Below are 20712 nucleotides of genomic sequence, written 5' to 3'. Positions count from 1 at the left end.
GGTGTATGTGTAAGTTACGGGGGTGAGGGGGCCTCGGGTTGAGGCCCTTTTTTCAAACAGTGTAAACATTTTTGATGAGAAAAAGAAGAGAAAGGAATAATCGTGCGAGGGCGGGGGTAGGGCGGGGAAAAAATTCACCGAATATATCTCGACGTCCCGAACGCTGCGTGGGCTTCGTTCCGCGGTATTGGATTGCCCGCTGTTACACAAACACCCCGAAGTTGATGCCCCGTGTTATGAGCCCCTCCGATTCATCCCCGCCAACGGCCGTATCGTCCCTGCTCCTCCGCGAAATGAGAATATTTTTCGTACATACGCCTGCCTCTTACGCAACTCGGCGTGACCGACCGAGAAAATAGAGACCCTTCCTTCTCGTAGGGAACGACCACGTGGACGCATCACCAGCCTTTGAGGGGTCCGTGTCAGAAAAATTAACTTCCATCTACTCGGGGCTGTGCAACCTTTCGGACGGATCACGTGGTCCGAGCAGTCTCGCTTCTGTCAAGATTCTTATTTCGATCGAGAAATAAGACGAAGACTGGCTACTTGTCGTATATGTATATTTTCGGAAGTAGGTAGATGGTTGAGAAGTTTTATTTGATCCTAGAGCCGCAGCTCCCTGCGGGATCAGTTTTCATTATTAAGAAAATGAATAAAGCAAGCGGCACGGAATTCATTCGGACTGTGGAATGATGTAATTTCAGACGGTAGAAGGTTCCAGACATGTATTCCATGCACTGAGAATGATTTTTCGTACGTAGCTGTGTAGCATCTCCGATGTCTCCAGGTACTCGAATCTTGCGGTTGACTTTGTCTATTGATTTGTATCACCAGGTCCGTTGGTTTGTTCCTCTTTGCATCGTCAATTTCAAACGAGTTTGAGGCATTTTTTCTTAGATCAAACAAGAGTAAATTGAAACTGTCATTGAGGGTGACGTTAAAGTTCGAACACAAAACCGATAATACGCTTTTCGCGTCGCCCGAATTCTAATTGAAGAGTATCGTCTTAACGCTAATCTTGCGGATGTTCACCAGTTTGGAATTTTCATCACGTTTGTATTTTCACAACCGCTTTAACGCGATGGAAAGTAAACAAGGCTGCGAAACTCGGTGGCTGTTGTCAGCACATGGGCGAAACAATTAGCTTGTATCTAAATTCCGTTGAGTCGGGTTTGAAACACTTTGAAATTGGCTTGAAGAATTCGTTCTTTCACCTTCTCCTTTTTCCTTGTTTACTCCGTGATTATCGTGGAGCGCGGCCAAAACGGAAAGGAAATATTGTCACCTCGTTGCGTACTTCCCCTTTAAATCGAGCCCGCCTCGCTGCCGCGTCGAGCAATTCCTTCCGCTCGAACTTGCCGGGATGATCTGATAATCTGCCGTTTGTCCGCGATTCCGCAAATCGGCCGCGAGTCTGGCCAGAACAGTACATAGCGATTAGTGCGACGGGTGGTGGGGCCAACTCGAGAAACCGCGGTCGTTTGGTGATTTGGGAACCGTTGCGTCGCGGCGTCGCGCGTCGCCTCGAAGACGCCGGAAGAACGGTTCAAGGACTCCTTCCTGGGGATTAAGTATATCTCGGTGGTGGAAGCCGGTTTCTTGTCGCGAGGACGCCGTGATCCGATCTCGTTTCAGATACACATACACGTACAGTCGTACCAACTCGCGACGCTCTCAACCTCGGAGCTAGAAACGGAGAGAATTGAAACGCGCTACTCACTTTTGTTATTGGGTTACGCTGTTAAAATTTCTCTATGGAACTCCTGCACTATATTGGAAGTTTCATTGGTATTCGGAACGGTGAATTCCCCATACGTTCGCTGTTTAATCGATTTGCAAAGAGTACATTAAATTCAAATTACTTTTTTATGTTTTTTGTTACAAATATTAGTAAAACCAACAAACATTTTTATCGTAAATTCAAGGTGAATGTGTATTAATTCACGTCGCTACACCGAATTTGACAACTCTTTTTTACGGTAAATTTGTAGTAAATTGACAATAATTTACAACGGTGTTAGCAATGACTTTGTTACTTGCGTTACGGTTGTTTCATTGGTTTCTATGCTTTGCAGGAGGCGGAGAGCGCCATCGGTGCCATGAACGGTCAGTGGCTTGGGAGTCGCAGCATCCGCACCAACTGGGCGACCCGCAAACCACCGGCGCCAAAGTCTGAAGGTAGGATTATCGAACGAATTCAATTGTCTAAATGAACCCCCTCGATTCCCGTGCTCCTTTAGTACATGTGCAACACCTCGAGTCTTGGCTGTTTGCCCGTTAGTATAATAATTCACCGTATGATTTCTTCCTTGTTCCTGTTGAGTTTTTTTTTTTTCTCTCGTTTTTCGACTTTTGTTACTATTGTGAATTCTTAACAATTATTCAAACAATATTTGTGAAAGCTGTTATTTTCATGCGATCAGTTATAAGTTTCTTCGCGATACGGTAATGCCTGAACGTTATATTGTGGCACGTCAAACTGAATCACTCCAACGTTTCTAAGTTCATAAGAAAAAGATATTAATATCGTGATAAACCCGTTTAAGCGAAGTTTCGCTATTAAAAGTAGAAACGGAACGTTCCCTTTCATTTTAAAGATTTATATTCAAGGGACACGTCATTGTTCAGGGTGCCTGGTTTGGATCAGAAATTTCTCTTTCCTGCCCACCAAGGCCATTTTTAGACAGGTAGTCTAAATGAATGTAAAAAATGATGTTTGTGTGGATATTCGGATGTATTTTTATAGTTTTACAAAGGTGAAGTTCTGCAAGTTTACGTATTTTTTGCCACCGTAACGGACTAGTATTTTTGATGGATTGCTTAGGCAATGTCGTCTTGACATTCTTTTCGATGCTGTTACTTTCTTTGAAACTATTGGATTTTCTTGCAGACGACTCGTGCGGGGATGGTAAGGCACGCGATTGTAAGAATTGGTTAATCCCTCCTTGCAAGGGGTGATTAAGAATTATTTTCTCGTGACCACCACGTTCCCACGAGTCCTGCATCGTCAGTCGAACTCTTGAAGGACCTCAAAGGTCCTTCTGGTTAATGTCTAGAATGACAAATGGCAAACCCAACAGGCCAGTCGTACCGTAAAACACCCAGGTTGCTCATAACTTAGTCTAGCTCTGTACAATCTCAAAAATAACTTACGGTTAATATTATGTTAGAAAATCCAAATTAGTTAGATAAAAAACAAAATTCGGATTATAATATAAAGAAACGCGGCTTGGCGCGGAACGTCGTTGAAACTCCTAACATGATCTTATCTTTCCTAATATCACTAAATAAGAATCACGATACTATAATGTTTGGTGCATTACAATGATCACTTGCGGAATTTGTGAGCAATTTTTATCTCGCTATAAAAACTGTGATGCTAGAAGATTGTATCGAAAGAAACACTTTGATGAAAATTTTTCAGTGATTGTTACATTCGGAACGTAGACAATTCATTGGTGCACGAACCGTTTATACTTTCGATAAGAATTACCGTGACGATGGACTTCGCGTTGTTGCGTCAAGAAGACAACCACCTTGCAGTTACAGTGGCGTGTCCCTCTTAAAGGTGAGAAGTCGATACGAAGTCTCGTCGTTTCAAGCCGAAGCGCCACGGTGATGTAACCCTAAAAAAATGAACCATACACAGCCACCCATTAATTCGCTGAGTCAACGTTGGGCTGATTACGATATTTCGCAGAAATCCATCAGACATCAGACGTCAAAACTTTACTCAATTCGGGAATACAGAATGGTAGACGAACCAATTCGCACATACCAATACCAGAGTGGCTTTCTGTTGATAACTTACACTAGGAAAGCACGCAATTCACACATCGCGTCATGTAGTGTCACAGCGATACGAAGACGCGTCAAGGAGTTAGGACTAGTACCAGATGAGTTCCACTTTTCCTGACTCGTTATACAGCCACCCCTCAACCCTGTCTGACACTTCGTGTCTAATACCTTCCGCGAAATCTTGATCCTCCATCTTCGGGGTCGGAGGTAAAAAGGAACGATGGTGCAGAGCAAAAAACAAAAAACAAAAAATTAGCAAACCTCGAGAACAACACTGCGATTGCGTGAACGTGGCGGAAAGTGCGAGTGGCAGATGTGCATGGGAAATGGTTAAAGAACGTAAACTTTCGTGATGGTCGGAGTCTATCGCGGTTTAAGGAGAATATACACGGCGATACCCATCCGTAGAGGTGTCACTTGGAAACTAGTTCCTCTTGACGCAGTCTTCTCCGGGTCTTCGTACGGGTATATAATGAAGGGGCTTTCACGGGGTGAGTTGAGGAAGACGAAGGCGCGAGAGGAGAGCAAGACGAAGGATGGCCGGGACGCGGTGGAAGGGGGTTAAGCACGAATCCAATTCAAGTTACAAACTAAACGCATAATGAGCTTAGAGGTAGCGCCCAGAGCTAAGTAAGTATTATTATATTATCATAAGCGGCTCTCCTCATCTCCCCCTTCGTTTCGCCCCCGTCACCCGCAACTAACTAATTTCATTCCGCCAGTCTTTAATTAGTATTCGACGCGACGCTCCCGAGGATAACTTTTTCGCAAAGCCACCCCCCGCCCACCCCCACCCCCACCCCGTCTCGTCCAGCTCGACTCACCGTGGAAGATTGATTCGCGTCCTGCACCCACCTGCAGCGCGACGCCACGCGGGGCCGCCAAGGTCGTCGGCTCTCCCTCGCTCTCTCGCGTTTTTTTTTTATCTCTCTTTTTCAACCCCGTTACCGGTGCACAGTACGTCATTTTTCACCGCGTTACCCGAGCATTATTCCCCCGTTACTCGAGCGTTTCCTTTTCAGATTTGAATTTCAGAATAATTTACCTTGCCGCCCCCGACGTCTAGGCATACCCACGTGTACGTAATGTGTATGCGTATGTGTGTAGATATGTGTGTATGTAGCAACTCTGGCGAAAAACTAGAGGCATATTCGCCACGAGGTTCTTAAGGGTAGCGGGTTAATATTTTACACCACTTGAAAATACGCCCGGGCTTCGTCCCGCGATTTTTCAACCGAATCACCCGGCCCCCCGCATCGACCTTCTTCATACGCGACCCGGGGGTCCCCGGCCCCCTCGGATCCCAGGATCGATCAACCGCGATGACAATGAACGGAGGAAAGCCGCGGGGCTCTTCAACCCCGGGATCCCACGAACCCGAGTCCTATTCACCTCTTTAACCGACAGTAATGTGTCGGTTATCGGCGAAGAGATAGGCGCTGAAACGATCGACGGGAATGATTTATTTCTCGTTGTTTAGTTAGTGAAAGCGGAGAGGAGAGCAGAGTTGGTCGCGTAAGGTTCGGGAGCATAAAATATAAATAATAATAAAGGGAAGACAGCGCGAAGCGAGAAATAATGATAACCAAGGGTATGTGTATTTAGAAAGGTCCTTATTTGGGGTGTTGACGAATTTTTTCCGCGCCACCCCGCGAATCAACTTCAAATAATTCAAAAATAATTTCCTAATTTTTTTAGATTCTTACCCGAACTCTAAAATATTCCGCTTTGTGATCGAAGTTTTTTATGGGAATAAATAATAAATAATCCTCGAAAGCTGACTTCTTTTTATTTAGAGGAAGTACAACTCGTCTGGATTAGCTGATACGATAATGTGCATTTTTTCAGATAGTAACACTAGTGCTCACTAAAACCTCGCAGTTACAGATTTTTTGAAACATTGTTACTCTTGCAATAAAATTTATACTAAGAAAAAAAGTTTTTCTCACGTTATTTCCACAAGAAACTTCGATCGCAAAATAAAAATTTGAAACAATTAGGCAATTGTTTTTGAATAATTTGATGTTGATTTGGAGACTAGGGCGAAAAAAATTTGTCAACATCCTAAATAAGGACCATACGGTAAATGCGTGTATCGAAAAAGCTCGACAATCACTTAGCGAATGGTGGAACTAACCCCCTCAGTTATCGACCATAATATTTCACCCTCTGTGGAGACAGTTTCAACCCTGGTTACACGCGTATATCCAACTTCCACCCGATACGACTAGGTTTCCATTCTAATTGGCCGGCAGGCGGCCGGCTGGTCGATCGTTCGCAGGGTTGCACACCTACGTCTGCATGCGTGGCTTCTTTTCCTTGTGTCGGTAGTTTCGCACCCCCGGAGTAATTCGCACGCCGCAACGAAACACCTTCGCCTTTACAAAGGTAGAACGTGCGTGGGGTCCGCAGGGCGACGATTGCGAAGAGAGAAAATAGAACGGAAAACCGAGACAAAGTTCGGGCGTGAAATGCAACTTGTTGCCAAAACTTATCAACAATTCGTAGTGTGAACGGTCTGTTGTGGATTTTCGTGTTCCACTACCCGTTTTCATCCCACTTTATACTTCTACACAATCTCCGACTCGCGAGAAGCGCGTTTTGCCACTCGATCCAAGGACAATTGTCATCTATGGACAGGAACGGAGGATCGTTCGAAAAAATTTTCACGCTGCCACGTGTTCGCAGCCGATCAACCCACGCGTCCGCATCGCGCGTTCTACGGAACAAGTCCGCATCATCGGGAAGGCGAGCGAGCGAGGCGGTCGATGCGCAACTCAAGCGGAACGCACAAAGCGGCCTAGAGCTACTCGACTTATCTTGAATGATGTATACCTAGCCGATTACCAGGCTTTGTTACGCCCGTGTTTACCGGGGTAAGTGTCGAGCCGTGTCAGAATCCCCTGTGTAAATGCGTATCACGTCACACGTGGCGCATGCAGATTATGCAGTCGGACTCAGTCTGCCGACGTCGCGCCTCACGGCCTATCGACTGGTTCCCAGGTACACGTCACCTCCAGCCGTCGGCGACCCTTCGTCCTTCGCGTCTCGACGCCGCCGACCGACGCGTGCGTCAACACCGCCAAGCTGCCCTCTTCCAGTCCGCATCACTTTGTCAGATTCGCCTTATCGCACGGCCGGCCATCTCGTGTCCTTCACGCTGTTAACCGCCGCGATAACCGCGTGCAGGATAAAACCAGCTCTGGTAACGATCGTCTCGCGAGGACGCTTTCGGAAGCACCCGATTCACGCGAGTCGTCTCCTGCCTTTTCGACGCTGATCGTTTCAAGGTCGAGTTGACACTCGTGCAACCGGGCCAGTCGAGGCGGTAGAGGTGCTCTGCCTGCACCTCCAAGGCACGCGAAAACCCCGCGGTTCGGCCACGCGGCGTATCGATTGTCGACCCCGGATCAAACGGCTCGCTGACACCCGTGTAATTACGGCTGATTGATTGAGACGGCTTAATCTTGAATCTAGAACCTGGGAACCCCCTTACTCGGCTGCGTTAATCCTCTGGCAAAGAGACTTCTTGCTTGCTCGAAGAAATTCCGCAGATCTTTGCGACCTTTGGATGAAATTACTCGGCATACTTACAATTATACGCCGTATTCAATTAACGCGATGCATGCACTCCTCGAACATTTACTTATGCGTATTCTGGTATCGAAGGTGATCGAATTCCGCGGTTGGCGCAAAGTCGTTCTTCGTTCTACCGGAATCGATGCTTACGAGAAAAAAGGCAATCGCTGGCTTACCGAAATCTGTAATTCTTTTTTACAATACAACCACGAGCGTTAGGAACCGGAATCGCAGCTTTCCTGCAAGATTAAAGGTCAACAATCGGCTTCCGGTATCTTTGGTACCAGCGTGAAAATAACCCCAGGAACCAGAGTCAGACCCAAGATGCGTGCGACTTCAAGGGGGTTAAAACATCGGTAAACAGTTACTCGGAATGATAAAATAACGTCGGAAAATTCCGACGACTGAGACACCTATTACCTGCGTATAAACCTTGGGCTATTCGGGAAACGTATTATTTTCGGCTCAAGAGCAGCGCCACAATTGCAGATTATTATCGATATAAGTGGGAAAATTTTGAGTTTCGCTATTTTATTCTTCTTCTCTCGTGCGCGATTCTTGTTCCTTGCGGTGAAGTCTGGAATGAAACTGAAAACGAACGAAGCGGGCGATGAAATAAAACCGAGTCCCTGTAGGCGTGGATTTATATCGTGGTTTCTTGAAGAATATAACATAATTCCTAACCCAGGCGGCAGCGCCGCGCCGGTTGCCCCGAGGCCTTCATCCGCCTTATCCGGGGCTAAATTTGAACATTCGCGAAACTTTTTATCGGGCGATAAGCGCGCTTACGACCCCGCAGGTAGGTGCGGGTAGGTATTACTGTCAGTCACGACGGCAAGAGCTTCGAAGCCCGTAAGCTATACCTTTGTAAAAAGCTCCGGCTCTGTTATACGTATGCCTGTGTACCTTACGTATATGCATGCACGCGTGAATTATGTAATTCCCTCATTTCCCTCGGACAACTTCTACGCCTGTGTAATTATTCCCGCTTCCTTCTTTCCCTTCCGCGACTCGCTGCGGAACCCCCGGTACTTCGCGATACTTCACCCTTCGCGCACGAACATAGATCCGAGATCGTTGCACAGTCTCGATGAGATAGCCACGCCACTGGATCGCAGTGATCGGTTATTATCAGCGGATGGTGAATTCTGGGAGACATTTCGGAAGAATTCAGGAAATAGACCAACGGTTTCTGAGTTGTACCGGACCAAGGTACGAAGAAGCGTTACGGGCATAAACAATTCTGATGAACTCTGAAATTCTTTGAAACAGTTCTGCCGTGATTTGGATACCATTCGTTCGGAAAAAAAGTATAATCTGGATTTTACACCAGTCGTGGTGACTGTATGGACAGCACGTTCTTCTAGTCAAATCTGCATGAATTTTGGTAGATCTGTTCAGATCTCGTCGCTCAACTGCTGTACATTTAACTCCAAAAAATTCCACTTCATACGTTCACCACAGGAGTTGTAAGATCTAGAATATTTTTCCTTCCGTGTTAATGTATTTTTCCGCTTATTCAACCCATCCACTTCCATCTCCTAGCTTAGTTTCAATCGTACCTGCGGAAAACATACCTAACGCGTTACGTACAAATTTTCAGTCCATTTATTCTGAAATCGAAATTGTTACATCTTATTCATATATACTTCGTCAGCTGTCTCGCCGGTTTTCCGGCAAATCGACGAACCGAGCCTTGCAACTGTAGAGCCAACGGAGGGTTGGATCGGAGGGGGTAGTTCGATGCCGGCGCGTCGTTCCGGGATAATTAACTCCGCCACCGCAGCGACGATGTCTCTGGGATAGCGACGTACGTCGGCGGGTACATTTGGGTTACGGATACTCCGTAAGCCAGACTCTGCAGCTTGCAGATACACGCGCCTGCCCTTCGTTTCGTACCTCGCCCTCAGCGCCGTGCCGAGTGAGAGCGAGAGTGCAAGCGAGAGTGAGAAAGACTCGGCACCCGCCTCGTGATAATTATGGCTATACCGTGATCATTGTTCGCCGTCGTCGCCCGGCCTGGGTTACCGCCTCCCGGTGCAAAGTTGGCCAAAGCTCGGGGGTGGAAGCGGATAACGCGCAATCGTTACGGAGGAACCGGCTTTGGGCCTACCGCGGTCCCCGTCCCGCAATGAAATTAGGCAAATTATATTAAATTAAGGGTCTTACGCAACGGAAAGCGACGACCCCGCCACCTGCTCGGTGCCAAGTCCTCCTTCCTTCCCCCCCTACCTCTTTCTCTCTCTGCCTACCACCCTTTATCCCGCTCTCGCTTCTAGTTCCTCTCCTCGCAGCTAGCGGGAAACTCGAACTTAGGAACTCGTTCAGTCGCGAGCTTGTCGTCATCGTCAGCCGAGAGTTGGCCCGAGTGTATTGTTTATTCGCGTTCAATTTTCCATCGGTGTGCGCTTGTTGAGCGCACACACGTGAGAAGCGGGAGACGTAATCGGCAAAGTTTTCGTCACCGGGGCTTGAGGCGGGGACGAAGCCGGAGGCGGGGGTGGACAGACGCGCAACCCACCCCCGGCTAGCTGACGTCGGAGGCTAACTCGATCGGACCGAATTCCGGAAATCTAATTTCGGCCTAATTCGTTGACTCTCATCACGGTCCCCGGATCGAGTTTTTTCGAGACTTGCGATTTGGCGGGTCTCGCTTTAACGCGAAGCGGCGATAATCGTCCGGCTTCCTGCTTCCCCTTGTTATATCTATAACGCGGGTTGAGAAGTATAGCAGAAAGACAATAGTCGTAGTTGAAACAGCGACGGCAGCACTGGCGAAAAATGTGGGGGGTGGCCGAACTGCGCGAGCTTTCAACGTCCCCGCACGCGGAGGCTTCGAGCGGCGTTCGTAAACATTGAACGCTTCCCCCGGGATGAAAAGTAACTCGGTCAAGAGGACGAAGTGGCGAAAAGGACTCCGTTGCGACGCTGTTTACCGGGGTCAAAGGGGACTGGAGGAGGATGAGGATGAGGATGAGGAAGAGACGGAGGCGGAAGCGGCAATACTTTTACGAGTTTCGTGTTTTTGCGTAGTTGGTACCAGGCGGCTCGTTTGTTCCAAGTACGTTACGGAGGGCCGACTAGCTCCCGTCGTTAATATCCCTCCATCGTCGGCATTATTGCAGGCATGACACCACTCCGCGAGACTTGGAATAATTAGCCCGGCACACGGCACGCGGTTCCCAGGGGCGTCCAACCCTTCGCCGTTCCGTTCCTCTCCCGAAATTGATCCTCTGCGCGCCTTCTCTCACCTCCTCTCTCTCTCTCTCTCTCGAATATCCTTACCAGTCTGTTAAAAGGCGCCCGAGCCACTCAGCCGCGTAGCCGGGGGGCGCCTCCGCTGCTGGACACGGGGTGCAGCCACCCGCGACGAGAAGCATTCGGAAGCTCGGGAGAGAAGCCCGGCCGAGAATCGACGGTATAAATCCATAGAGCCGACGCCTCCTGACCTCCCCTCCCCCTCGACATCGACGGTAGGCTTACGGCGGGGCGCCCCATTCACCATCGAGTGCCGAACGTTGTTCTCCGTCGCGAGGGCTTTTTAGACATCGTCTCCGACCCCCGGCTGTGGCGATCAGTCCGTTCGTAAAGGGGTCGGGGGGAAAGGAAAGGAGAATGGCGACACGCGTGACCACCCTCTGTTTATTTTCCCCGTCGCGTCGGGAGAAAAAGGATGGTGATAAAAATTGCACGGGCTTTTCATAGTTTTATTCTTTTCCTCCGCACCCTCGTTGGACGTGTATATTTGTATACGTACGGTTAAGAATATCACGTTTGGAATATTATTCTCCGAGTTGCATGTCTCGGTAAAAATTTATTATTCAAAAATTTTACCTCAGTTTGATATATCGTGCGCGATATCGGAGAAAATATTTCGGAACGGAAACGTTTGTATTGACTATAGAATATCAACGTCCTCCGAGTATGAATAACCTTGTCACGGTCTATTTGACTGTTATAGAAAACGGCTTGTGTGCCTTGATGTATCAAATCAGGCCTGCGTACGTGGAAATACGAACACAACACAGAGTTGCGGAGGGGACATCGAAGGCAACCCCTTTATTGAGGGCGCCAATCTATTAGGAAAGTGGAAGGGTGAATATATGCCCCAATTTATGCCGAGACCACAAATCTTTGCTGCAGATAGTGCGGAGAGTTGGAGAGAGAGAGAAAGTCCTTCACCCCGATAATACAGGGTGTACTTCGCTGTACGTATAGAGATTCACGCTGAGGGTTTCACCGAGTGAAATTTCTCCTCGGTATTTTTCCTCTTTTCCCAGTCGTCATAGCGCCGGGAACCGGGAACCGGGAACTCGAGCCACGCGTGAAAGAATTTCGGACTGGGAATGAAGCGGCCGTTATCCAGGTTCGCGCGAGGGGTGGAAAAGATTTATGCGACACAGGCACAGCCCGACACCCCAAGAGATATTTTAGAATCCATCTTTTTACGTGCCACCTAAGTCACGCCCGGGATGTTTGATGAAAGGCACCTATTTTGTCAAATCATTCTCCAACTGACAATATGTCAAACGTTTTCTTCCTTCTTTTATCCCTTCTTATCCTACGTCTCTTCGTCGCGTAAGCATTTTCGATATTACCGGCAACGTTTTAACCAAATTGCTGACGAATTGGTCGTCGCACGTTTCACCTGCTTCGCGTCGACTCTCCATCTTTCTCTCTCTCTCTCTCACTTTCGTAGCGTCGTACATATTCTCATTTTTCATCAAATTACACCCACGTGCGGAAATCGTTTTCAACGTCAACTCTCGCGAAAGAGACTACCTATACATGTAGAGCTCGCGAAGAAACTCTGTCGAGATTCCTCCTGCACAATGGCTAATTATCTTACGAAATTGAAACGATGATTTGATTTACGTTTGACGATCCATCTTTGTCACGACTGAATGTATTTCAATAATCTATTTCTTTGAGAATAACCCATAGTGCACAGTCTTGTTGCTGGTGATTTCTAGTTTTCGAATCATGTGTCCCTTCAGTTTTATCCTGACGATTCGACTTCAACGTTTAGAACTTAAAACTTTACCGATTTAAACAGGTTTTACAAACCGAGTATTTGCGGTTAGCATGCCACCTCTTAAATTGTCTCGACAAAGCCACCGGGTAGTAGTTTTCGCTAATAGGTTGAACACGATATCGGCAACAAATACAGGTTATCGATAAAAAAAAAAAAAAAATTAGTCAAGATGAAATAAATTTAGAGACCCTGCCATCAACGGAGGCTAAAGAGTGGGAACAAGGAGTCAAATATATATGTTATATTTTGTATAGAATGTTTAGCCGCTAAAGTCTGAAGAGCATTGATTGTACAGAGAACTGATGCGAAACAATTTTGAAATTCACGAATCGTAGGGTCAGAGAGCACCTGCCTACGGGCTAGGTGTGGTTGCGGCGAGACCCGGACTGTGAAATGTCAACGAGAATGAAAGCCCCGAGTTGAAATCTACTTAATCGTTTATTTGCATCGCTACCCTTTCAAGCGAACGTTTGTTCACGGTAAATAAAACTTTTCCTTCGCCACTTTTCACTCGAGAATAGCTTTACGCTTCATACCCATAATATACGTATACCTGCAAATAAATTCATCGGCTGGTTTAAAAGGCACGAAGGTATTCAACTCACCTCCGTTTTCAACTCACTTAAATAACAATTTTCAGAACTAATTACCCACGTGATTGCGATACCTGCTTCACTCCCATTAATAACGAAGAACGTGGAAAACCTTCAACGACACAAATGTCAGAGTTACGCCAAAACTGAGTTCTACTTTTGTGATTGAATAAAATACCTCGCCTCAATTTCGGTACCGAAAATTCGTCGAGCTTGTTACGAATTGGGCCCAAGGCTACATGCGTGCTACGCGGGGCTTGAATCGGGTGAACTTGGCGGTGTGACGGGGGTGGCATTAAAACATTGTTTATTTCCATTGTCTCCGTTATTGCCGTAGGGGATAGAAACTCACGGAAGTTTGGTAAGTAAGGGTTACGAGACGGGCGGAGGAGGGTATGGGGGGGGGGGGGGGAGAGGTTAGACCGCGCCGGAACGGCCGCACGTCGCGTCGCGTTCGCGGTGAAACATACCTACGTATCTCAAGAAAACAGAGCGAGCTTGCGCTACGAAATAAACAGGCGCGCTCAGCAGCGGAGACATTATCAACCCTAATAAAGACGTGCCCCCATCCCCATCCCCATCCTACGAGTTTCTTGCCAGGAGAGCAAAGTAACCCCGGCCGTTAAACTTTCCGTGTAATTTTCGCGCAGGTATCGTTCCGCGACGATTTCGCGCCCCCGCATAAGGGCTGCGAATGTGTTTCACCCCCTGGTCTGGGCCCCCCCCTTTTTTGGACCCCCGTTAAGCGCTATTATTTACCGCTCCGTTTGTTCGTTTGCTCGTCTGTTTGTTTGTTTGTTCATTCGTTCGTTTGTTTGCTTGTTTGTCTGTGCGTTTACTTGTTTACTCGGCCGTTTGTTTCTACGTCTTTTCTCATCCGCGGTACCAGCTAGGCTACCACGTTTCTCCGTCAGCCGTCACCGCCTGCCGTCCGTCCCTTAAACCCAACGGCCGACCGTCCGGTCCCTTGCTTCGTTTACTCACTCGTTACTCAAATCCCACCTGTCTGTCTATCTCTCTCTGATTTTCTCTCTCTCTCTCTCCGTCACTTACGCCTGGACCGCGTTTTCTCATTTTCTTTTTTTTTTTTTTCTCATGTGTCAATTTTCAATTTTCTCCCTTTACAACTTTGCTCTTTCAATTACCACATAACTCTCGGTACAATCGTTTAGAATCTCTCACCGATGACAATTTTATTTCGCGCTGAGTTGCCTCTGTTGCGAAATCTGAAAGTCTGCCATGTTTCAAACACCTGAGAATTTTACCATTCTTGAGTGTAAGTAGTTGAGTACGTAACTCGAGATTCTTCTCTATCTTTTGTCTTGTTTTAATTATGTTATCGATCAATATTCTATAATATCTTGCATGAATGTGTGTTGCACAGTTTTAAACGATTCATTACACAACTTATAGTATCTCTTAAACGCACACACACTCATGTATATTGTGTACATATATCGGAACGAATCAAAAGAAGGGGCTTTTTTTTCAAAATTCAACTAAAAAATATTTTTCCAAATTACGAAAAACGAATGCTGTTCAAGTTTGAGCTCTTGACATTAATATTTAGAGACGTATCATCGCGATTTTCTATTTCCCATTTGATTAACATGCGAAAGTTTCTTTTACAACTTTGGAATTTTACAACTCGTCAATGCATTAGTGTACTAATAAAATCATAACGTATGTTTGTAGGGAATTGAACGATCTGCGAAAATGGTCTCGTATCATTTTACGATAAAACTAATCATTCAAAAGTTATTTAAGGTCCAACGTCAACAAAGTATCTTAACATATTTTCGTGGACAATGACGCTACTTCGATTCTGCGTGCCAAGAAATAATTCTTCAGCCTTACTCAAATTCGCCGGAACACTAACTTTAGCCAGAACCTCGCGATGTACCGTGGCAGCGTTTCTCTTTACGAGTTTCGAGTAACCAAGTGTTTGAGAATAAATGTCGAGAATACGTATGTCGGAACAAAAATAACTATAATAAATTAAGTCAAACGAATCGTCTTCCTTTTCTTGACGTTTTTTGACCTCTTCGCTATTTATTTAATTCAAATTTTTCAAATTTCACATCTCAGGGTATTTTCAACGCTTCCAAAGGTTCGAATCGACTTTCAGATCACGAATCATGCGTGTTAAAGAAAAATTCTTCACAACTTCCGCATGTATCCATGAAAGAAAAAATCTCGCTGATAATTCCCAGACCATTTAATTCAAACTATAATCGCTTATCTTGATCAGAGATTGAAAGGAGAGTGCAAAGAGACGGGAAGTAATAAAAATATTTATCGAAGAAGAGTAAAAGTTTCAGCGGCATAAATTGCGGTGAAATTTCTTACGATAGGAATTCACCCCGTGTATAGCCAGTGAGTGGTAAGGAATTTAAGGCTTTGTGGAATAGATCTTATCGTTAGTATATCGGGACGATAAAATTGCTCCGTTGACATTGTATTATACCTGTATACGATACCGCAGCCCGCAGCTGACACAACAGGGTCGTCGTTTCGTTGAATTGTTCGAACCGCTTCTTTCCGGGGACGTGAAGCAATACAGGCTGCGTCTGTGTAACGCACACGTAGAGACGTGCATACAAATATATATAACTTATATATCGATCCTACGTGGGTCGCGTTATCGGTGATATTTTTCTTCATTGAAGATTCACCGCGAGTTTGAAGATAAAAAGAAACGACCGTGATACGGTTACATTATACGCGGTGTTGGACGTGCGGAAAGACCCCCGGTAATGAGGCGATATTCAATTTACGAAATATCCGCAACGTTCTCGGCATGGAGTTGAAATTAACGTATCAGTGTGCGGAAAATGTGGAATTGCGCGATTTTACACGCTGACCTCGGAATCCGAAATATACGTTGATCGCTTTGGCGAGGCTGCGATGGTTTTTCATTCGATGACATTTTTGGACGAAAAAGAATATGCGAGATATCGAGTGCGAGGGAGTGTAAGAGAGAAAATTTACAGTATAAAGTACTCAGGAAAAGACAGGAGGAGAAGTTGAAAGTTAATCGATTCGAGTATGAAAAACGGAGAAATCGAATGATGTGAAAATAAATAAAACTTTATCGACACTTCGTTTTAATCAGGATATTTTGCAGGAGGGTGTTTGCAGGAGTTAAGGAGATAACTATGAAAGAGAGGGTGGGATTTAGCAAGTGTGTAAGTGTACCAAAAACAAAAACAAACAAAATTAATCAAAAATCCAAAACGCTATCTTGAAACTCTCATTTGTCCTTATTATTATTATTAATATTATTATTATCATTATTATTATTATCATTATTATTATTATTATTATTATTATCATCATCATCATCATCATCATCGTTGCTATTATATTAGATGAAGATCTACTTATACTCACTAACTCACTTATTTACTCACTTATTATATACTTACCTAATTATTTGTATACTCACTTAATTGTTTAACTTGAATATCCTTCTATTTATACTCTTACATCATACTATATTATCTCTAAATTTTATTATTATTATTATTATTATTATCATTACCATTACTATTATTATATCATTTTTACATACTGTATGTATTACTTATTTTGATCTCGATATTTTTATTATTCATTGTTATTAGTTATACTATACCTATTAGTTATTTACCATACGAAGTTGAATCAATTTCCATTCACTTTGATAGATGCACACATATTTATTTACATTATCGATGAATTTCTGGCGAGACATATTCAACACGTTACATCTCTACCTTACTTACAAACGACAGTGAATTTGTTTCAAGTCAACGCCACATCTATTTTTCAATCATCCGACGGGTTACATCGTTAATACTTTTCTTACGTCTGTTTTTTGTCACTTCTGTAATCGTCCCTCGATCTTCTGTTATTTTTATTTTTCTTCGAACTCTTTTTTCCACTCAATCGGACACACTTTATTCAAATCCGGAACATTTACCTGTTCGCATCTTACTCTGTAACTTATGACGGGTGCTGAATTATATACTAGGTATATCGGATACGTATACGCAGACGTTGTATATTTTTTAGACTTATATTTTTTCGATATATCATTATCATCATCGTTATATTCACGAGCCAGAGTCGGTTGATTTGTCATGTTTCATACAGGAAATTGATAGTCCTCTGAGTGGTAATTTATTCTTTTCAAAATACGTATTATATCAATTGGCTTCGTATAACCGCATGCTTCATAATTAATACTATACTACCTTGTACGTATGACACTTATATTATAATTTTTTCTTCATCTTACTCGTTCACTTTTTATGAATGTAACGGCATCGGTCACATACAATATCTTGCGCGCATGTTCCTGATACGAGAATTAAATTGGTGAAATCCAAGGGTTACAGAATAAGGAAGGTAACGGGTAAGGAATATTTTCATTCCAAATTTTTTCTTCTACGTTCTTCATAAAAAAGACTCGCAAAAAGGTCGCCCCGTTTGTTACAACGTGCAATAATATTCAGGAAGAGAAATGTAGAAAACAAAAAGAGAAAATAGTTTATGAAAACTACCGTGAGAAACAATTTGATCGTCGTTTACAAAAATCAATTATTTTCCACACAATCTCTTCTTTCAAAATATGAATAAAAAGCAGATTCGGCAGTGCGAAGCAAGGTGGAAAAGGATAACCGCTACCTGCCGCAATAGGGCCGTTTTAGAATTACTCGATCGACTAGCGAACCGAGGCTGCGGTCGACCGGAAGCCGGGTGTGATCAAAGTGTTGAACAAATGGGCGAACGACGTGTGAGTCGGGGTGCAGCGAGCGGGTGATTTCCAATTAATATCAATCAGAAGGTGTGGCGGTTCGATTGGGCGCGACGCCGCGAAAATCGTTCCGCTTGAACAACGTCAACGTGCCGGAGTCGAGGGATGCGGTGCGTTGCATGTACCTACATACCTGTGGCTTACCTACAACGCCAGCCCCGGAAGCTGTCGGAGACGCATTTTATTTCTACAAAGTTCCTCTTTTCGTCCTTAATTATAGGATAGCGTATGAAACTCGCGGTTAATTGACAATATCAGATTGATTATCTGTGTACGTAATTTTTTGAAGAATAAAATAAACCAATTTCAAATCACATCAAAGGATACAATCTTTCGTTCACTTGTCAAAGTACTTACAACGACGGTATTTTATTTACACGTGTTATTCCACCTTTTTTCAAGCTGAAACGTGTAACGCGAATAATGTGACGTCTGCTTCGATGTTTTTTTTTTTGCTTCTTACCTCCGCGTCAAAATTTCGCCAATTTTTCATACACACGCGTAAGCGGGTGTGCGTGGATATCTGTATGCGTATGTAGGTACGAATATGACTAATTTTCAGCCGACTTTTCCATGCTCGCATCGACACTTGGACGTCAATCTTCAGATGTCAGGTAATGGTGCAATCTGCCGTAAGCATACATACAGACGCACACGCGTATATCTGTGTATAATATCGTGAAATATTGTGAAAGGAGATGTACATTTTACGCGCGTTGCATATGAAACGTCGGTTCATATAGATTTTTTGCTTGTTACGCTTTATTTCGGTTATTCATTTTATCTTGAATAAAAATCAACCCTGTATTTCTTTTTCTTTCGTATTCCGTTCCGTTGATCGAGTAAAAATCTCGTTAAAAATCGAATCTCTTGCAACGAAAGTTGCATCGGTTCTTCCATTGTTATACACATTTTTCTTCTTCCTTATCGAGAAATTGCTCTGTCAACCCGATCAACTTCGACAACGCAGTTAAACGGCGCTCACGTGATATTGCGTTAAAATTGAGACGCTAAAATCGTAAAACGAATTTTCACGAGTTGAAAAAAAATTTTCTTTATCTCATTTTCACGCGGCAACGGAGTGTAGAACAACAAATTTCGTTCCCCCTCCCCGGCCGTAAGTTGCCTAAATCACCGGGTCGTTATTGAGAAATCCTCTTTCCTGAAACCCCGCCGCGAAAAAAAACGTGACAAAATATTTGAATGGCCCCTAATCTCGCGTTATAGTGCCTCCTCCGGCTATACATTCCTGTACGGAAATTTGTATTTCAACAGAATCGATATCGGAGCACAAGAAGCGTGTATAATACCTGCCTAGATATCAGAATTTGTGATCCGTTACTTTATTGCTCGCTGTGGCTGCTACAGAGTGCTCGGGTTTCGGCGCGTGCACGCGTTTCCGGTTCGGGTTTCACGCCCCATACGAATCCCCATAAAAGTAAGCGCGCGTGCCTCCGCATCATCGCCCCCGTCATTTCACCCCGCCCCACTCGCTATCTCTACGCTCTCTTTCCGCTCATATCCGTGTATTTGCGGCCGCGCGACAAGTTCCCGATAAGTTACGAGCACCGCCCCTGCCGCCCCCGACACACGACCCTCGCCTACCAGAACTCAAATAATTCACCTTGCCCGACGGACGGACTTCGTCATCAAATACACGCCCTGCCTTTCATCACCCCGCGGGTTCGAAAAATCGAAACTAGGTGTAGCGGATGACCGAAAGCGAAAAATAAGAGGTGGAAGTAGCGATACGAGGGGGGTTCTGGGTCTAGATTCTTACTGCCGACCCTTGACGACGTCTCATCCGGACTCAAACCCTTCTCCTCGATGACGTTACAGTAATCGACTCCTGCTGTACCTACACGAAGGTCACAATCGGTCTGCCTTACCAACAATTTCATCTACCGAAATTCGAACCACACTGTCTTGTCGACAATTTTATCGACCGGTGGTCAAAATCACGCTGCTTTACCAACAATCTCACTGTCTTACCTCCTACCAACGGTCAAGGTATAACGGAGAAAGGCTTGAGTCTGGGCAAGATGCCGGTAAGTGTCGATAGTAGGAATCTGGACCCAAAATCCCTCTCGTATTCCTACTGGCGGACACCCCCTGAAAGTTATAGACTCGCGGCAGCTGACTGCGGGGATGGGGGATAGGGGTGGGGGTGGGTAATCTACGTCGGTGCATCGCCGCGTGTCGCGTCACCCCGCGCGGACGGGATGTCCGTGTAATCAGCTGCCTAATGGGCTGGATGTGGATATAGGCCGGCCACACGCGCCCTCGCCCAGGAAACTCTTGTCGGCGGGCTCGAGCGGAGAGCTTCATCTTCCCGTGACATGGAGCGACGACCGACATACCTGAAACCGAGATAACAAACGACCCGCTCGGCTCTACGGACATCCAGCTCGTTGCAGCGTTAAACGAGCACCCGTGTACCGAGCTAGCTGATCCCCGGGGGGGAGGGGGGGGGGGGGGGGAATTTTAGGGGCTTTAACACGCCTGTTTCCTCAAATTTTCACTCGATGATTATTCTCCCTGATGAACAGAAAAAAAAATTTTCTTCTTTTAAAATGAGAAATTCGACATAGTGCTGGTGAAGATAGTTAAAATATTCTTGCAATCCTATCTGATTTACTTTAAACTTGGACTAAATATATTTGCCAAGTCTGTCGATGTGACAAATCGCCGGAGTTCAAAAATTGATCGGAAAGTCATTGCGAACGTTAGCCAAAGAATGATTAAAATGTGGTTTCGAAAAAATTCCAAGATAAAAAACCGACCCGCTGACCTTAAAACGGCGAGTCGGGGTGAAGATTGGCGAGATTGAAAAAGTACCGCCATCTCGAATGAAGGAGAAAAAAATTGCGCGACGAAAAGTCGACAGGTATTCGAATGGCGTAAAA

General features: G+C 45.2%; 1 protein-coding gene across 7 annotated transcripts in view; it reads left to right on the top strand.

The window, feature by feature from the left end:
• LOC107224420 (nucleolysin TIAR) overlaps nt 1-20712 on the top strand; it is a 310510-nt gene that overhangs the window by 277750 nt on the left and 12048 nt on the right. For all 7 annotated transcript variants that reach the window (XM_046744107.1, XM_046744102.1, XM_046744103.1 and 4 more), the window contains one exon: nt 2076-2178. In XM_046744107.1, coding sequence (XP_046600063.1) covers nt 2076-2178 — 103 coding nt within the window. The remainder of the gene's footprint in view (nt 1-2075; nt 2179-20712) is intronic.

The sequence above is a fragment of the Neodiprion lecontei genome, chromosome 6, assembly GCF_021901455.1.
Source record: "Neodiprion lecontei isolate iyNeoLeco1 chromosome 6, iyNeoLeco1.1, whole genome shotgun sequence".
Taxonomy (NCBI): domain Eukaryota; kingdom Metazoa; phylum Arthropoda; class Insecta; order Hymenoptera; family Diprionidae; genus Neodiprion; species Neodiprion lecontei.
This window is presented reverse-complemented; position numbering and strand designations above follow the sequence as displayed.